This window comes from Gorilla gorilla, chromosome 2, assembly GCF_029281585.2.
Source record: "Gorilla gorilla gorilla isolate KB3781 chromosome 2, NHGRI_mGorGor1-v2.1_pri, whole genome shotgun sequence".
Classification (NCBI taxonomy): Eukaryota; Metazoa; Chordata; class Mammalia; order Primates; family Hominidae; genus Gorilla; species Gorilla gorilla.
The window spans coordinates 131,980,092-132,001,313 of NC_086017.1; the positions used below are offsets into that span (position 1 = coordinate 131,980,092).

The 21,222-nt window shown below is 35.4% G+C and overlaps 1 protein-coding gene across 4 annotated transcripts in view; it reads left to right on the forward strand.

The window, feature by feature from the left end:
• Nucleotides 1–21,222, forward strand: part of STXBP5L (syntaxin binding protein 5L) — a 514,817-nt gene that overhangs the window by 204,775 nt on the left and 288,820 nt on the right. For all 4 annotated transcript variants that reach the window (XM_019024729.3, XM_019024728.3, XM_031009718.3 and 1 more), the window contains exon 7: nucleotides 5,858–5,921. In XM_019024729.3, the coding sequence (XP_018880274.1) occupies nucleotides 5,858–5,921 (64 nt within the window). The remainder of the gene's footprint in view (nucleotides 1–5,857; nucleotides 5,922–21,222) is intronic.

Genomic DNA, 21,222 nt, shown 5'->3' on the forward strand with positions numbered 1-21,222 from the left:
CTTACAATCATGGTAGAAGTTAGGAGCAGGCGTGTCATATAGTGAAAGCAGGAGCAAGAGAAGGAGTTAGGGGGAGGTGACACACATTTTCAAACAACAAGATCTCACGAGAATTCATTCACTACTGCAAGAACTCACTTACTATGGCAAGAACTCACTATTACAAGAAGAGCCCTAAGGGGATGGTGCTAAACCATTCAAGAGAAATCCACTTCCCATGATCCAAATACCTCCCACTAGGCCCCACCTTCAACATTTAGGGATTACAGTTCAACATGAGCTTTGGGCAGGGAGAAATATCCAAACTATATCACCATCTATTTGTAGTACATTTGTAAGCAATTCTTCTAGTAAAATTATTAGTCAGAAAAACAACTTTTATTTAACACGTTTATGCTCTATACATATTAGGTCCTTGATAAGATGTTTGACTTGAAGCTGGCTCGTTTTCTGCCTCATATATAGTCTAAGTTACAAAATTATTCTGCAAAATTCTGATTAAAACACCCTATTTTTGTGAAGCTTGACGCTGGAAATAAATCTTTTACCTAATCTTAATGTTTCAATATGCATGTATATTGCTTCATAAGGAAGGTTGTTACTAGTTATACTCTTGTCATGATACTCCTTTTGTATTATGTCTGAATGGGTCTTTTATTAATGATAATTCTTTCTCCCTCATTAGATTAGGAACTGCTCCAGAGCAGGATTTTTGTTTATTGTTCTTTTCTTGTTCTTCATACTTGGCTTATTTCTGTGCTTTCCAAAGTAAATACTAAATGATTGATGACATTATTGAAGCATTAGTATGATAAATTGTTACATACACACTGCTATTGACTTACAACTTTCATTTATGTTTTCAAGATAATTGGTTTGAGCTATTTTGCTCGTTTTGTTGTTCTGTGTGAATATTTCTAAAAACATTAATCCTATAAATAATTATGTTTCCCCCCAAAGTTACTTTATTAGGTATTTGGGAGGGTCCTTTTCCCCTGTAATCCTAGTCCTATAAAAGCAATAAAAGGGCTGAATTTTAATAGTTTTACATAATATTGTTTCAGGATATTGATAAAAACATACAGTCTTAGATGAACAGGAGAAGATTCAGTTATAAAACTTTTAAACAAATTCAATATTAGTGAAAATATATAGATGCATCACTTGTGTTCAGGTTGAATGCTGCTAAAGTAATTGAGAAGAATTTGTTATCTTAAGCAAATTAAACATTTCACCACTCTTGTAATGCTGTTCTTATATTCATTTATGTAACAAATCCTTTTCATGGTTCAGATTACTACGTGAACTAGTGACTTATACTTTATTTTAATGTGTTTATATAGTCTATACAATTTCAAGACTAATGAAGAGTTTTTAAAATGTATATTATAAGGGAGGCTAAAATCAGGAGAAATTAAAGAGCTAAAATAAGGCATTTTTATTTTTCATAATATACACATGATTCAGCATTAGAATAGCATCTACTATTTTATATATAAACCTGTGTTTTATCGAGTTGTACATGCCTCTGAAAATGTTCTTGAAATATCTCTGAGAGATTATTAGTAAACCACATACCATCACTTCCTGAATGTCTCTTGATTTATTTAGACCAGATTTCCAAAAATATGTTCCATAGAATTCTAATTCCACTGTGACAGATAACATTTTAAATGCCAATTTCCAGTCTCCTGGAACTGTCTTTTCATTGCTCTCTACCTCTTGAGATACATTAGAAAATGTATGTAACTTCCTGTTAATATGTGTCAAGTGTATGGGACAGTAATAAAATATGCATTTAATTAAGAAGACTCATTTAATAAATATAATTTTAGTCCATGAATTTTAATAATATATTTTCTAAGTAGGACAAATGCAAGAATTATCTAAAAAAATATGAGATTTTTTCTATTTTAAGCCCTTATTGAAATACTTTTCATTTAATGTTTATTTTTCAGCTTGTTTCTATTTTTAGTGAATTATTCTAATTGCAATTAGAGGCAATTCCCAAGAGTATGAATAGTTGGGTTTCCAAAATGTATATATTGGTTATTTGGAACCTGGAACAAATTTTTCATTTAAACAGTGATATTTGAAGAATACCTTATAAAATAACAGCATAGAACTAAACTATCATTAAAAAATATTTATATGGGAAAATATATACCAGGTGATAGCATAGAAACAGCTATTTCTGTAGGGCAGCCCTAACATTTTAAAAAAATGTCAGCTTTTTTTCCACATATGATTAAAATTTGAGCATGAAATTTATAATCAAATCATAAAAGTGTAAGACTCATGTTTAACATCATTCAAGCATGTTTACTGAGCTCTATTATATGATAGATACTAGAAACAACTATGAACAGAGAAGACATAATTTCTGTCCTGGGACTTCCAGTTTAATGGAGGCAAAGTTAAATAAAAAGGCAATTACAATATACTGGTAATATAATATGGCAATTCCATAAGAAGGACATCTATTATAATATAGACATGGGATCTCAAAGTGGTATCTGTGAAGAATGTTACATCTATGCTGAGATCCAAGGGGTGAGTTTCAGTTAGATGAGTAAAATACCAGGGACAAGGACATTCCAGGCAGAGGGAATAGAATATTTAAAGGATGGAATATAAGATAATTTTCTGCTCTATGCCCAGAAATTTTAAGTACTGCAGTTTATAGCTTGTTGGAATGGCTGGTGGATAGGATAGCAAGGGATAAAGCTGGAAGGTAATCAGGTTTTATAACATGAAAGGTCTTGTAAGCCAATTTGATAAGTTCAGACTTTAAAGACTAATAGGGAGCTAGATTTTGAGGGTTGTAAGCAGATCTCAATCAAATCTATATTTTAGGATTACTACCCTGAATGCAGGTATAGAGAAATAATTGGAGAGAAAGAAAGACTGTGTTCTTGGTAAAAATTATGTTGGTGTTGTAGGCGTGGAGATAAACCAACATATTAAAGAAATATTTAAAAGAAGGAATAATAATAGGGAAAAATTAAAGATGACTTCCCAGTGTTTGCCTTGAGCAATGGTGTACAATGGTGCCATTTAGTGAAAGTGCAAGAGGTTGAGTAGGTTGAGAGTAAAATAATAAGTTCAATTTTAGCTCCATTGAATTGTATGTGTTTATAAGACTTTCAAGTGGAGTTGGTATAGAAGAATAGCAAGAGGTGGGATATATATGGATCTGAAGGTAATGAGAGAGATCAGAATTTACTGGGTTGTTAAAACCAGATGAACAGATGAAATTGTGCATAAAGAGTATGTAGAGAAAAGTTAGCAAACTAATAGCCATTGAACTAATTATGACTCATAGATATATTTTGTTTGGCCATCAGAGCATTTAAATATGCTCTGAATTATGACTTTCTATTATTTAAAAATTGGTAGAATGAAGATAAAAATTTGGACTTTTTGGTGAAACAGTCCTAGTCTAGCATTCCTGTATGGCAATAATCAACTGCAAATGAGTAGTAACTTTCCTTATGTAGGTGGGTAATGTGCTATCCAGGTTGGTACAGTTCTTATTCAGCCTATTTAACTCATTTGCAATACCTGCCTGATTCCTATAGGGTTTTGAATTTGTGGTCATATATTATATGGGAATACATGGCAGTCTAGGACAGGATACCATAGAATATCAGTATTTAAGATATGGGAAGATAATGAAAAGTCCATAATGGAAACTAATATTAAGAAGGCTACTTTAGTGAATGGGAGAAAGAGAACTAAATAGGGATACCGAGAAGAATTACTGCACATTTTTTTTAGGTGGCTAGTACATGAAAATAATTCATTGATAATTCTATCTAAAGAAATTTTTTTGTAATTTTCAGAATCCAAAGTCCACAGATGCTTTTTTATTTTTAGGTCAATTTCTCATGACCATAAGTTTTTCCAGGAGTGCTTTGTGGTTTTGGAAGTTTAATGTTAGGGAACAAGCCAGAAGAAATACCCCAAAATGTTAATAGGCATTATCTCTACGCAGTGAAATAATGTGAACCCTTTTTCCTCTTCACTTTTGATGTGTTCTATGTTTGTTTAAGATAGTAAATAATGTTTCTTCTAGAGTCTGGAAAAGCAACTACAAATAACAGAAGTTTAATGTTAGATTATTTTCAGAAGTAGAATATTTTATAGTTTAAGGATCTAAACACAAGAGTCTTGCATGTGATCCGAGTAGTGTTTCCCCAAACAAATTTCTGTGATTTCATTAATATGGTGAATGAAAAAGGATTCAATCGACTAATAATTTTGTAAAGTACTGAAGATTTACAATGATCATTTGCATAGTACAGGCTCTAAGAAATTCTGTAGGGGAAATAATATTTAACTTTAATTCAGGGTTTCCCAAAGTTTTAAAATATAGAACACTAACTTATCATAAAGTACACTTTGGTAAGTGTTAGTGCAATCAAACCAAGAGACGGAGAGGCTATGGTTTGTTGGCAATTATGAATTCCTGGAGGATAATTTAAAGACATTAAACCTTATCAGAGGCATTTATACCTTTATAGAACACTGAATTTATGTATAAATGATATGTTACATATAAATGTGGAAAGAATTAAAGAAAGCTCTGTAAACTTTTTATGAAGCCCTGTTTAATTTCTTTTCTTCCTGCATATATTCTAGAATGCAAATAGTAACTCTGATTTCCAATTATCACATCAATCATAATACATACTATTTATTGAATGCACACTATGTTTTGCCATAGTATTAGATGCTGTATGTATCTTCTAATCTGCACAATTATTCAGTAAGGTCAGTGCTAGTATTTCCATTTTTAGATGAAAATATTTAAGATGAATCCACTAACAAAATTCATCAATATCCAATGAATCTGTGTTTATTCCCCTTGGTAACTCTGAGGAGTCAGCACCAGGAGATCCTAGAATTAATTTGTCACTTTTCTCTGATTCCAAATAGTTTCTAAGATTTAAATCTTCTTCATTGTTTTGTATAGAATCTTTGATAGTTTTCATGTGTGCTTAAGAAAGAAACTGAAACTGTGTTAATATAATCATAAGAATAATTTGACACTGTTAGGTCGTGGAGAAAGGCTGTGGAAAGTGGAGCAATAATAAAACCCTTGTTAGATCAGATCATATTTAATCATGACATAATCATTTTCAAAGTGATGTAAGTTAAACTAGGAATTATAAAAGAAACATGCCAGATATGAGAGTAGAATAAATTTAAAGTCAGATTGATAGAGAGCCCAGGTCTTTTAACGACATTCTGTTAGACTCATAATTATCTGTTATTTATTATACTAAATAACCTGATAAGTGTGGTATAACCAATGAACTAGGTTTCACTCCAATTTGTTGTTTTTCTGTAAAAGCGTTATCACTAGAGTAGATTTATTTTTAAATCAAAGGTGCCACTGTACTTTTCTTTAGGGGAAAATAATCAGAGGAGATTTCGTGTAAAAGGAAATCTTAAATCAGGTATGTACTTTGCAATTTAATTGAGACAGTTTTACACCATTACCTTTGTAGCTGTAGTGTTCTTTTATCTATGTAAATAAAAATTCAATTAAAAAAGTTCAGAGGCGCTTATCTGACAACAAATGTTTCAAATAATAAAGAACCCCATTGTTATTAGGATCTTTGTGTTTTAACCCGATTTTTAAAGAAAAACATAAATAAGTAGTTTGCAGTTAGTAAACAGAAATGCAGTTAGGACTGGTAAAGTAAATAAAAAACTTAAGTGAATCTAAGCTTAACCCTAGAATGGTGGGATTTTATTCCAGTGTAATCTTAATTTCTTTGTTTCAGTCTCTAGTGGTAAGGTATTTTAATGTTTGGTTTTTAATTACTGTTTTGAATTGATTTAACAGATCCACTAAGACTCATCCAGGTCCAGTTGTACATTTAAGTGATAGCCCAAGAGATGAAGGCAAAGTGAGTATTATGATATCTTTATTATTAGTTTTATTTTCCTCATTCTTGAAAAAAGGTGTTTCTTACTATTATTTTATATCTAGTATCTAGCCCAGTTGATAGCATTTTATATTATGTAAAATGAAAATGTGTTGAATCAACGAATGAGTAAATGAATGAATGAATGAATCATGCTACTGATGGTCCCAAATTAAGTCTTTAGCTTTACTGAGAGATAAAATCGGTATTTAATTCTGGCATTTTGAGAATGATAACATGTAGAACAACTTTAATTTTCAAATACTCTATGCTTGAATTTAGTAATATGATTATAATTTGCCTTTGTTACTCAGTTTGGTAATGAAAAATGACCAATATTAAATAACATAAACTAGCCAATCTTGATTTCATTAACATGTACTAATATATAAAATGTTATCAGACTACAGAAATAATTCTTATTCACTTTGATTATTTCATAATTTGCCTTTGATGGTGAGGAAACAGTTGAAAACATGAAAATTAGATATTTTTAATATTAATTAATATTAATAAATTATTTAGTATATAGGTTTGGTTCTTTATTTTTAAAGGATAGAAACTGAATTAGCCTATCAAAAATCAAACCTGAAAGGCAAGTCCACCCACCCAAGGAATAAAATTGGATCCCTTCAGATTGATCCACAAGTACAATGTAATTCCAATCAGGTGCCATCAGAGTTTATTTTTTAAGAATTCAAAAGGTGATTTTAAAATTTATTAAGAAAAGAAAATGTATACGAATAGCCATGACATTTTTGAAAAAGAAATACAGTGTTATATTGGTACAGGGGTACACAAGAAGACCAATGTATCTAAATAGATAAATCCCCAAATAGTTCAGGTATTTGGGAAAATGTTATATATTTTAAAGAAGATGTCTGAGGACATAATTAGCTATTGAATAAATGGTACTGGATAATTGGTTCTTCACTTTGAAAAGAATAGTAAGACCTCTGCCTCATAGATACATAAAGAACCAATGTTTAATAAACATTAAAATCACAACTCAGAAAGTATTCAAAGATGCTTGTAGGATAGGGTTGTTAGTTACTGTGGAGTAGGGACACTCTTGGGAAAAATCTAAAAACTTTAGGGCATATGCTATAACAAGACTCTCATAATAAGAGATAGGCAACAAAGTGGGAGGTAATATTTCCTACATGTCACAAATAATGAACATGTAAAATATATAAAGAACTTGTACTAAATCCTCATCTTGTAGTAAGAAATCAATATATAATATCTGATGACTAAATCAGAAAATAGCAATATAAACATATTTAGACATATGAAAATAAGTCTACCAAAAAAGATGATTTTAAGAGTTGATGTTGTTGCCTCTTACTTCTAGAGAGAAGGATTTGGCAGTGAGGAGGAAACAGTCTCACTAGTAATTAGGGAAATACAATATACAATTTGTCACCATAGGGAAATACAATATACAATTTGTCAACATCATACTGACAAAATGTTAAACACTAAAAACATTAATTTTAAAATATCAGAGAATGGAAAAAGCACTGGGAAATAGCCATCTAAATATATGTATATATACCAGGATGAGCAATTAAGCATTATCAACATTTAAAACATATATTCGTTTTTGGAATTTGTTATGACCTAGAAAATTCATTTCCGATATCTATACTGTTTATGTGACTAATGGTGCAAACTGTTAAAATAGTCTAAATGTCTCTTAATAGAATATTGAATAAATGAATGCTGATGTATTCATACTGTGGAATGCTGTGTTGATATGGAAAGTTCTTTAAGACGCATTTTTTAAAAGAAAAGTTGCAGAACAGTAAGGTATAAAACCACTTGAACATTGCCTTTATATTTGTACTTATATATTCAAATGCCTAAGAAAAAAAAAAGCCTGAAAGAATATAGACAAGGCCAGGCGCGGTGGCTCACGCCTGTAATCCCAGCACTTTGGGAGGCCGAGGCGGGCGGATCACGAGGTCAGGAGATCGAGACCATCCTGGCTAACACAGTGAAACCCCGTCTCTACTAAAAAATACAAAAAATTAGCCAGGCGTGGTGGCGGGCGCCTGTAGTCCCAGCTACGCGGGAGGCTGAGGCAGGAGAATGGCGTGAACGCGGGAGGCGGAGCTTACAGTGAGCCGAGATCGCGCCACTGCACTCCAGCCTGGGCGACAGAGCGAGACTCCGTCTCAAAAAAAAAAAAAAAAAAAAAAAAAAAAAGAATATAGACAAATCTGGGAGAACACTAAAGATTGGAATTGGGGAAAATGGTCAAAGTTATTCTTATTTTACTTGTGTTGTTCAAATTTTTATGAAAGAATATAATGTGGCAATTGTTTAATTACAAATTAAAAGGACTGCAAAATAAATGAATATTGGCATCAGAAAACTATAGGTTTGAGTTGTGGCTCTAGCATTTATTAGCATATAATCTTGAATAAATCACTTTACTTATTGTATATCAGTTTTTCCATCAATAGTCTTTTGTCACAGAAGTTTTTTTATTTTAATATATGCAGTTTTATCAGTCTTTTCATGTGATTCTTGCTTTTTGTTTCTTGTTCAGTAAATATTTCCCTACCAGAGAGAAAATACAATTCTATTTTTTTCTATTGGTTTTAAGACCTTGCATTTCACAATTAGATTTTAATCTTCATGTAATTTATGATGGTTTGATATAGTAGACTTTTATTTGCACATGTAAATAATTCATTTATTGTATAGTGAATCTATTTTCCACTGATTTATACACCTCACTCATATACAAGTTCCAATATTTGGATTGGTCTCCTAGGCTTAACCTTTTGCTGAATTATTTATCTACTATTGTACTAATGACATACTTTATTAATTATAATAACTTACAAAATGTCTTGATATCTGGTAAGCTGGTCCCTTTTCTTTTTCTAAATTATCTTGGCTATTTCTGACTCATTATTCTAGTATATGAATTTTGGAATCAGCTTATCAAGCTCAATGTGATTCTCAATTGGGATTTTGTTTGAAATTCGAGTGTATAACTTATAGAAAATTTACATGTTAAGATATGGGTGTTCCATCTATAAATATGTTTACTTTGGCTTTCATTTGTTTTGCTATATAACTATAAATTTTTTTATAAAAGTCTTTTATATCTTCTGCTAGCTCAATTCGATAAGTACCTTATAGAATGTATTGCTCTTGTGACTTGTGACTTAATCTTCTTAAAGAAGTTTCATAACTGATTATCTTTAGATTATCAAATATTATTGATTTTTTACTATTTTGTATTCAGTTGCATCATTGAATGTTTTGTTTTTAATAGCTGTCCTTAGATTCTCTGGAATATTCTATTTATAAAAACAGAAAATATAGACAAATTTTCTTCCTTTCCAATATTTATGGTTATATATATCTTTTTTGTTTTATTGACTAGGACCCCAGTGCAGTGTTGTGAGTAAAAATGGTTTTAGTGGGAACTTTTTTTTGTTTCCAACTTCAAAGGAAATGCCTCCACGATTTCAGCATTAAGTAAAATGGTTGTTGCAGATCTTTGATTGCTTTTATGAAGTTAAAAACATTCCACCTATTTCCAATATTCTAAGAGTTTAAAATTATGAATAGTGTCAAATTTTATTGAATGCTTTCTACATGTATCAAGATTATTATTTCTTAATTTGTTAATTTGTTGAATTATGTTAATAGATTTTCTAACTTTAAACATATTTGTATTTCTGGGATAAATTCAACTTGGAAGGGGAAAGCTTCCCTTGGAAGCTAATTGGTGAAGTGCAAGAAGGAACAAACTGCTAAAGTTAAGGTTCCTACAAAATCAAGATAATATGGTTGGGCGCAGTGGCTCACGCATGTAATTCCAGCACTTTGGGAGGCCGAGGTGGGTGGATCACCTGAGGTCAGGAGTTCAAGACCAGCCTGGCCAACATGGTGGAACCCTGTCTCTACCAAAAACAGACAAAAAATTAGCCTGGTGTGGTGGCATGCGCCTGTAGTCCCAGCTACTTGGAAGCTGAAGCAAGAGAATTGCTTGAACCCAGGAGGTGGAGGTTGCAGTGAGCTGACATTATGCCACTGCATTCCAGCCTGGGCAACAGAGCAAGACTCCATCTCAAAAAAAAAATCAAGATAATGTCATAGAATCAGAAAATAGGCCATCTTTCCCCCAATATATCATTTATAAAGAAACTGTGCATTGGTCTATCGAATACAAAAGGGTACTCTTGAGCTGAGAGATGCCTGTATTGATTTGATACAGAATTGAGTGAATCTGCTTGAATTCTCTTAGCTTCTCTTGTCTCCCAAACAAATGTTCTCCCAAACAAGGGCTGTTTGCTTCACTTCATGTTTGGCAAAATTAATTGAGCTATTCCCAGGTCTCTGGCTCCTTTCATTAATTCTGGATTCAGAAGATGTGCTACAACATAAGGCATTCAATCTGGCTTCCATAACACACACCAAAGGGGTCAAATGACACAATTCTGAAGAGAGGGGGTGTTAACCTCCCATGGAGAAAACCTTGACCAATGTTAGGCAAGAGACAAGTAATACATTCTTCCTCTCTTCCTCCTTATTATTTTGCTAATTTGAGTCATAGTTTTCTCACATAAACTTTTGGAGATTTCTTGCAAGACCATGCTACACCTGACCAGTGATGTCTCTTCTGCTTCTCCCCATGAAATAGTAGTTAAGAGTGATAATGAATCATCTTTCTTTTATTATTACAACCCTGAGATTGCACTCCTCCCTTAAACACTAGGACTAAACCCTGCCTCAGGCTTTTTTTGTACACACTCCTGGTTAAGATAACAGTTACTACAATTATTCTCGATAAGGGACTGGAAAATACAGCCACAAACCAAATCTGGCATGCTGCCTGTTTTCTCAAAATGTTTTATTGAACACAGCCATGCTCATTCATTAACATATGTCTGTGGCTGCTTTCTTGCTGTAAGAGTAAAGCTGAGCAGTTGGGCTGCAAAGCCTAAAATGTTCACTATCTGGCCTTTACATAAAAAGTTTGCCAACTCCTGTTCTAGTTTGTAAACCCTCAGTATTGGATTTTTGAAGTTAGGTTGTCTCCTGTCTAAAATCAGCAAACCTGTTGAAGGTACCAGGTGAAATGAATTAAACTCTTCCATGCAGCGACATCACAGTTACTTTAAAAATGTTCTTCTGTGATTAGGGACTAATCTTTCTCTGCTAGAAAGATAAGATAAAGGGAGATCAAGTAGTCATGGTGTTTAATTGATATGGGTAATGATAATTTCATAATGATGATGAAATAAAATAACTTCCTTTGAGGGCACTTGTATTAGTTTCCCATTGTCAAAATAAATTATCATAAATTCAATAGCTTAAAACAAAACAATTTATTATCTTTCAGTTCTGTAGGCCAGAAGTTCAACACAGGTCTCACTGGGCAAAAATCAAGGTATCAGCAGGGTTGCATTCCTTTTTAGTAATTCTAGAAGATAATCTGATTTCTTGCCTTTTTCAGAGGCTGCAAAATTCCTTGGCTTGCAGCCCCTTTGTCTGTCTTCAAATCCAACAGCACAGTATCTCTCTGACTCTTCTTCCACAATTGTGCCTCTTTCTCACCACAACTGGGAAACGTTCTTCACTTTTATAAAATCTTTTATGTTGTTGTTGTTGTTATGTAAAGAACATATTGACAGATTCCAAAGATTAGAGTGTGGGTGTCTTTGGGAATCCTTTATTCTTCCTACATCATCTCAGAACACTTAATTACTGATTTACCAAATCCCAGAAGTCCTCTAAAGTAGATTTAAAGGAACTCCTACCTCATGTAGCTCTAGGGAAGACTGTGCTAAAAATAGGCCCAGGAGCTGCTTATAAGGAGACCAAATACATAACTTTGATAGGTCTCATTTGTTAAAGTAAGAGCCCTGATAAGGAAAGAGTATGACCTTTGTATATTAGTTTCCTATGGCTGCCATAACATATGACCACAAAGTGGATGACTTAAAACAAAGAAGTTTATTTTTTCCTAGTTCTAACAACCAGGAGTCTAAAACTAAGGTGTCAGTTAGGCCGTGCTCCCTCTGAAGACTCTAGGGGAGACTTCTTCCTTGCCTTTTCCAGCTTAGGTGGCTCCTGATGTTCCTTGACTTGTGGCAGTATAACACCAATCTCTGCCTTCATTTTCCATTTTCACATGATCTTCTCTATGTCTTCTCCTCTTTTTATAACAACAGCAGTCATTGGATTTAGGGTGGGCCTAGGATGGGATTTAGGGCCCACCCTAAATCCAGAATGATTTCTTCTTGAAATCCTTAACTAATTACATCTGCAAAGATTCTATTTCTGAATAAAGTCACATTCTGAGGTTCTGGGTGCACATGAATTTTTGAGAGCACTATTCAACCATTAACCTGGGATGGAAAAATTTATATAGATAAGCCTGAGAATATTGTAAACCCCAGCAACCCCCAATTTCCTCAAACACTTCTGGTCAGCAGAAGTACCTCTTTCACCATTTCTGGAAGAGAACAGTTTCTCTTTTCTGGGTGACCATGTAATGACTTCACCTAAAATAATCTCCTCGTATGATGATGTTTTTCCCCACAAGACCACCTCCAGTATCATTACATCCAGGCAAAGAACCAGAATCAGATCTCAGATCTCAGCACAGCTTAACACAGAAGCATAAATCTTCCTCAAGGAATAAATAAACTATACTTGAAAGAAATAGAATACCTACCAAAGGAATTGAGGATATGACTAATACTGCCATTCACCAATGAAATGTGTTTAGAGTGGTTTTTAAGGACTTGAACTTGGGGGCTGCCTAGAGGAGGGTTTATTTTTATGGGGGCAGTTACTTATGATTTTGGATTCAGTGCTTTGGCAGGGACACTTGGATATGGTCCTAGTAGTAATTTGCTGGGATGGCTCCTTGAAGCCTAGACTAAAAAAAAGCCATATAGTAAATAAAGTAGAGATGTCAGAGTCTTTGGGTATGGTATTAAAGAAGGGATCGGGGGATGATAATGTTAAAATGAATGTATTATGTTTGTTCTGGCAACTCACCTTTTGACTGTGTTCCCTAGGAGGCTTCTGAGGAGACTGTCTTCACTTAACTTAATAAGAAATGCCCTAGAAAGGAAAATATTAGCATATTTGAGAAGCTTGGTAGTGGTTGTCCCTTTTAAGGCCCTTGTTGACAGTAGGAGTTGATGGAAGAGAGCCAGGTTCCATAATATTCATGGATTGTAGAGGCCAGGTCACAAAATTTAACCATCTGGCAATATGGGCTTAATTACCCTAATAAGCAGCAAGGCTGGAGTGGCAATGCAGGAATCTATGGTAATGGCTAATATACCATGATGTTTGTAGGAGCAAAATAAGTTGGGAAGCTGACTGGGATGTTGTTTGCCTTGTATGATCAGAAAAAAATTAAGAGTAGTTTAATTTTTGACAGTCACCATCAAAATGGAAAATCACAATATCTCATCAGGTTTTCAAATATAAGTCAGTTTGCAGATTCAGAATCTATTGATTAAAAAAGGAGCTAGTTGTCACTGAAAAAGAATCCTGAAATGCTCTAATAAGTACATATAGTAATTATAGAAACATCTGTGATCGTTTGCAGGAGTAACTGTTTAGTTTTCAGGACTGTTAGATATAGGGTCAGAGCAGACATTAATACTGGGAAATTTTAAAAAAAGCAATTATGGTCCTCCAGTTAGAGGTGAGACATATGGAATTAAATACCCAGTTGATAGACGGAGTTTTGGCCCAAGTCTAATCTCACAGTAGATCTAGTGGGTATGCAGACATACCCAGTTATTTTCTCCAAATGTATAATTTGACAGATATGCTTAGTAGCTGGAATAATACTCATATTGGTTTGCTTACCCTGTAATTAGAGGCACATAGTGGGAAAGGAAAATGGAATCTCCTGAAACTGTCTTCCTCTGCCAATATTGTAATCAGAAGCAATACAGCATCTCTGAAGGAACTGCAGAGATTATTAGCACAATTAGACTTGAATGACGTAATGGTAGTGGTCACCAATACATATTGTTGAGTTCCATTGTGTAGGTTTTGCAAAAAAAAAAAAATAGATTGAGGATGGTAATAGTACATCGCTATAAAAATAACCAGGTGACAGTCCCAATCACAGCTGCCTAGCTTTTATGTGTATAGATCAACACAACCTATGGTACCTAAGATACAGTTATATATTTAGTGAAATCTTTTTTTCACATGGATGTGGGATGGACCCCATATTCATCAACAGAGGGGAATGAAAGAAAGGACTGCACTGTAAATTCAAAATCTTCCTCCAGGACTATGTTATTTTTCATGCTCTCAGTCATAATATAATTCTCAGTAATCTTGATTGTCTGGACATTCTTTAGAAAGTATACCAATTCACTTTTTTGCCTATGTAATGCTAACTGGATCTGGTGAGCAGACCTGGCGAGTACCTTTATAACTCGTAAGATTCATGTTTCAGAGGGTGGGAAGAAAATACCACAAAGATCCAGGGGCCTGTACCAGATATGAAGATTTTGAGGGTCTTAGGGTCTGGGGCATACAGAGCATCTCCTCTAAATTAAAGCATAAGCAATTTTACTTCCCCTAAGAAAGTGTCACATCACTTGATGGGGCTTTTGGATTTGAATCATAGTTTATAATGTCCTTGAAATTACTGAACCAACTAATTTTTATATCACCCAAAAGTCTGCCAGTTTTGAGTGAAAGCCTAGAGAGAAAGCTGGTAGTGTTTGTCTCCTAAGTCAAAGATGTTTTGCAAGCTACTATACTACTTGGGATGTATGATTTTATAGATCTGATAGAACTTAATGCACCTGGTAGATAAAATGTTCTATTGGAAAGCCCTCTAGAGGAGTCACAGCAGTTACTATCCATTTTCAAAGCAACTCCTGACATGCTCCTGGGCCCTTGTAGAGACTGAACCATGGAATGCCGAATGACTATGTTACCTGTGCTGTCCATCATGAGTTACATATTATATTCACTGAGTCATAAAATTGGGTGGGAGACATGGTATATTTAGGATGTTAGCCTTGACTTTTCAAAAGCTATTAGCGAATTAGATGTACACCGAGCCCAGAATTCCATCTGTTGCAAAAATGCCTCCCTCTCGACCTACATATATAATCTTATGGGATTGGAAGGAAATACCTAAAACCAATTGACAGAGGAGGAAAGAAGTTATGCCTGCTTCATAAACAAGTCAGAGGATTGGTTGCCATTAGCTGGTTACAGACTGTTGCTCAATTACATCTCTACTAAGGGCTAACCCTGAATGACCCTGGTAAAGAAAATCATCACAATGGGTAGAGCCAATAGCAGTATACTGTATTATGCATTTCATATGAATAATGACACAATAATTTAAAATTCAGAAAAATTTTCTTCCACTTGAAAATGTTAAAACTCTTCATTAAACAACTATTAGATCAAGTAGAAAATACAAATCAAAATAGGTGAACATATAAACATCAAAATAGTGATATATATATCAGAATCTATGGAATATAATGAAAATAATTATCAAAAACAATTTGTAGTCTTTAAATCATATATCAATAGAATTATAAATTAAAATACATAAATCTAATATGAAACACAGAAAGCTAGAAAAAAGATCAAGAAAATAAAGCAAAAGGAAACATAACAGACATAAAGAGATAAGAGCAGAACTTCAGTTAGTTCTGATTGTAAGCTATGTTATAAATTAATCACATGCTAGTTCTTTGAATAGAACATAAACAAAATATGCAAACCAACATCCAACCTAATCAAGAAAAATAGGGAGAAAACAAAGTTACACAGAATAATACATGAAACAAGAGGAAATCACACTAAAACTAAGGACATTTTTAAACTTTTGAGTTAAATCATTTTACACAGCTCTAAGCAGGTAGATATAAAAGCCTACATAAAATGGGTAATCCCATAGGGAAATTATTAACAGTGATACCAATGGAGACAGAAAGTTTAAGAAAATGAGAAAGTTATTAAATTACTACTCCCACCCAAAAGTACAAGACACAGATGACTTTATAATGGAATTTTATGAATTTTTCAAATATTAGATAATACCAGTGCTACATAGACTGTTCTTAAAAAAAGATTGCCAAGCTATGGCCAGTGGGACAAATATGGCCTGCCTGTTATTATTTTAAATAAAGTTTTATTGGAGATTGTGTAGTCTGGAAAGCCTAAAATATTTACTGTTTGGCCTATTACAGAAAAACTTTACCAACCCCTGTTCTGAGTATAGTTTCAAAAAAGAAAAAAATTCAAATTGTTTTTATGAAGCAATTATAAGAGTGATAACTAAACCTAATAAAAGTTGCATAAAAAGAAAACTGGATTTATTGGATGTATTAATACCAATGGAAAAGGAGTGATATCAGCAAAGTGGCAGAATAGGAAGCCTGGGCTTAGATTCAGCTACAATTCACATATAAATTCCCTTTGTGAGAAATGACAAAGTAATTGAAAAGTTTCTGAACCCCAGGAGAACATGAAACCAGATTCATTAACACCAGTAAGGAGATTCAGGATGCCTTCTTACCAGAAACCTTGCTCCTGGTGCAGTGCCATATGGTCAAGGAGAGATTTCCTAGGTTGCAGCTTCACCTAAGGGAGGTAAGAACTTTGTTCATATGTTTAGCACCTCAATTTTTCCAAAGGGGCTCCCCAGAGAATTGGCTTCTGTCTTGCCAGTCTTGGAGCACTGACAGCTCTGAAACAGCCTAGCTGCCTAGACAAGAATGGAGGCAGCAAATTGCGCTGATAAACACTTCTGACCCTCCCTGCCCTGCTGCTTAGCACAGAGGACAGATGAAAAATCCCAGCTCTCAGCTTACCCCTTAGGTTAAAAAGAGTGGATCTGTGCATCCAGTGCCCCAGCTTCTTTGGGGGTGCCAAAAAAACTAGCACACATCTCACCAGTCCTGAAGCTCTGATGGGTCTGGAACATCTAGCTACCTGGGGAGAACCAAGGTGGTGGCTTGAGCTGGTAGATGCCATAGCTACCCCACTGGGGTCAGCACAGAGTGAGAAGATAAAGACCACAGATGCCTGTATCTCCATGGGAAAGGAAAGAGTAGATAGAAGTCCTCAGAATCTCTGTCTAGGCCAATTGGTGGGGGACTTCTCTATGAGAACATTTCAGGAAGACTGAGAGAGATGCCTGCTTTGCCTAAAGTGCAGAAAGCAACATAGAGAGTCAAGGAAAATGAAGAATCAGGCAAAAATATTTAAACAAAGAATAAGATAATGGAAACCAACCCTAATGAAATAGATTTATATGACTTACCTGATAGAGAATTAAAATAACTCTCAAAAAGAGACTCACTGAGGTCAATAATGCAATTCATGAACAAAACTAGAATTTTCAGCAAAGAGAAAATATTTAAAAGTACTAAACAGAAGGCATGGAGCTGAAGAACACAATAATAGAACTGAACTAGAGGGGTCAATAGCAGACTACATAAAGTAGAAGAAAGGATCAGTGAACCCAAAGACAGGTAACTAGAAATAATTCAGACAGAAAAGCAAAAGGAAAACAGAATGAAGAACAGGGAAGAAGGCTTACGGGACTTATGGGGTACAATTAAAGTGGGCCACTATGTGTATTATAGAAGATCCATAATGAGAAGAAGCATATCAAGGACCAGAAGGCTTATTTAAACAAATGATGAGAGCTAGGTATGGTGGCTTATGCCTGTATTCCTTGCAGTTTGAGAGGCTGATGTGAGAGGACTGCTTGAGCCCAAGAGTTTGAGACCAGCCTGGACAACATGACAAGACCCTGATTTTATGAAAAAGAAAAAAGATGTAACGATGGAAAGCCTCTTAAATCTGGGGAATGTAGATATCCAAACCCAGGAAGCCCAAAGAACACCAAATAAAATGAACCCAAAGAAATCTACATTCAGATATGTTATTATCAGACTGTCAGAAGTCAAGGACAAAGAAATGATTTTTAAAGCAGCAAGAAAAAGTGGATTGTCACATACAAGGGAATCTTTATAAGATAATCCACAGTTTTTAGCAGAAAAATTGCAGGACAGAAAGGAGTGGTACAATATATTCACATCCTAAAAGAAAAAAAATACTGTCCATCAAGAATAGTATACTCAACGAAACTGTCCTTAAAAAATGTAAGAGAAATAAAACCTTTCCCAGACAAAAGCTCAGGAAGTTTACCACCACTAGATTTGACTCGCAAGAAATGCTAAAGAGTTCTTTAAGTTGAAGCAAAAGGGAAGCAAGATGGCTGTTGTATTAGTCCATTCTCACACTGCTAGAAAGATACTATCTGAGACTGGGTAATTTATAAACAAAAGATTTAATTGACTCACAGTTCTGCATGGCTGGGGAGGCCTTAAGAAACTTACAATCATGGCGCAAGGCAAAGAGGAAGCAAGGCATATCTTACATGGTGACAGGTGAAAGAGCAAGCAAAGGGGAAATGCCCCACTTTAAAACCATCAGATCTCATGAGAACTCCCTCATTATCAAGAGAACAGCAAGGGATTACATGATCCAGTCACGTGCCACCAGTTCCCAACCTTGACACATGGTGATTACAATTTGAGATGAGATTTGGGTGGGGACACAGAACCAAACCATATCAGCTCTCTTAGTCCATTTTTCTGTTGATTGTAATAGAATGCTTAAAACTGAGAAATTCATAAAGAAAAGGAATTTATTACATTTATGAAGGCTGGGGAGTCTGAGGTCTAGGGAAGGCATTTGGTGAGAACCTTCTTGCTGGTAGGGACTCTGTGGTGTCCCGAGGTGGTGCAGGGCATCACATGGTGAGGGAGCAGAGTGTGCTAATATTCTAGCTCAGGTCTTTCTTCTCTTATACAGCCACTAGTTCTCCTCCCATGATGCTTCATTAATTCATTAACCCATTAATTCATTCATTAGGACAGAGCTTTCATGATTGAGTTACCTCTTAAAGGCCCCACTTGTCAATACTGCTACATTGGAGATTAAATTTCTTTTTTTTTTTAATTATACTTTAAGTTCTAGGGTACATGTGCGCAATGTGTAAGTTTGTTACATATGTATACGTGTGCCATGTTGGTGTGCTGCACCCATTAACTCGTCATTTACATTAGGTATATCTCCTAATGCTTTCCCTCCCCCCTTCCCCCACCCCATAACAGGCCCTGGTGTGTGATGTTCCCCTTCCTGTGTCCAAGTGTTCTCATTGTTCAATTCCCACCTATGAGTGAGAACATATGTTTGGTTTTTTGTTCTTGTGATAGTTCGCTGAGAATGATGGTTTCCAGCTTCATCCATGTCCGTACAAAGGACATGAACTCATTCTTTTTTATGGCTGCATAGTATTCCATAGTGTATATGTGCCACATTTTCTTAATCCAGTCTATCATTGATGGGCATTTGGGTTGGTTCCAAGTCTTTGCTATTGTGAATAGTGCCGCAATAAACATACATGTGCATGTGCCTTTATAGCAGCATGATTTATAATCCTTTGGGTATATACCCAGTAATGGGATGGCTGGGTCAAATGGTATTTCTAGTTCTAGATCCTTGAGGAATCGCCACACTGTCTTCCACAATGGTTGAACTAGTTTACAGTCCCACCAACAGTGTAAAAGTGTTCCTATTTCTCCACATCTTCTCCAGCACCTGTTGTTTCCTGACTTTTTAATGATCGCTATTCTAACTGGTATGAGATGGTATCTCATTGTGATTTTGATTTGCATTTCTCTGTTGGCCAGTGATGATGAGGATTTTTTCATGAGTCTGTTGGCTTCATAAATGTCTTCTTTTGAGAAGTGTCTGTTCATATCCTTTGCCCACTTTTTGATGGTGTTGTTTGTTTTCTTTTCTTGTAAATTTGTTTGAGTTCTTTGTAGATTCTGGATATTAGCCCTTTGTCAGATGAGTAGATTGCAAAAATTTTCTCCCATTCTGTAGGTTGCCTGTGAGGAGACATTCAAACCATAGCAATGGTGAAGTAAGACTCTTCAGTGATAGTCACCCTATACAAGTCACCATAATGTAGAATCAGTGGGAGTGCTAAGCTTGTTTTGCTGCAACTATATGGTCCCATCTGGGGGTGATGGATCATCAGGAATTAGATTAGTGACAGATCATCAGGAGTTAGATTCTCACAAGGAGCATGCAACCTAGATCCCTTGCATGTGTACTTTACAATAGGGTTCACAATCCAATGAGAATCTAATGCTGCAGCTGATCTGACAGGAGGTGGAGCTCTGGTGGTAATGTGAGTGATGGGGATCAGCTGTAAATACAGATGACTCTTCACTTGCTTACCTGCCATTCACCTCCTGCTGTGTGGTCTGGTTCCTAACAGGCCACAGACTGGTACTGTGGCCAGGGTTTGGGGAACCCCTGCTCTAGACTACCTTGGTGTCATGAAAATCCACAACACCATCCAATGGGCTGAAGTTCCAGTCTGCATTACCACTGGTTAACTACAGTGGCCTCAAGCCCCCAGTAATCCTCAGTGGCAGGCGGGCTATAGCTACTGAAGGCCTTAGCATGTCCAGGTGCCAGACAGGAACCCATGGCCATGGTGGAATGAACTTGAGTTCTGGCCTGCATGACTGCTGACCAACTACAGTGCCCTTAGGCCCTGAAGAAACCTCAGTGGCAGGCAGGTTATAGCTGCTGCGGGCCTTAGGCATGCCCTGGTGCCATTCTCATCTTAGTAGCAGTGGACTTTGGGTATAAGTTCAGCAACCAGAGGATAACTCATGTCTCCCTTTTTCCAACACAAGGCAGCACAGCACAGAGAGAAAAATCATTCACTTGGCGAAGGAAAGGAAAGTATAAGCATAGAGGTTTGCTGTAGAACCCAGTATAGTGCCCACCACAGTAAAACTCAATATCTGGCAGATCCCTCCCCACCACAGCTCCTGACTCTAGACTTATACGCACAGGCAGAGCCTCTAGACCTGCCCTGGTGTCAGTTAGGAACCCATGGGCCCCAGCAAAGCAGACTCAGAACTCAACCCACATCACTTTTTGCCTACTTCAGCAGCCTTGAGACCAGAATAAACCTTAGTTGCAGTGCTTAATATCACTAATCATTAGGGAGATCCAAATCAAAACTACAATAAGATACCATCTCACACCAGTGAGAATGGCTATTACTACAATTTTTTAAAAATAACACATGCCAGCAAGGTTGGAGAGAATAGGTAACACTTGTACACTGCTGGTGGGAATGTAAATTAGTTAAGCCATTGTGGAAAGCAATCTAGAGGTTTTCCAAAGAACT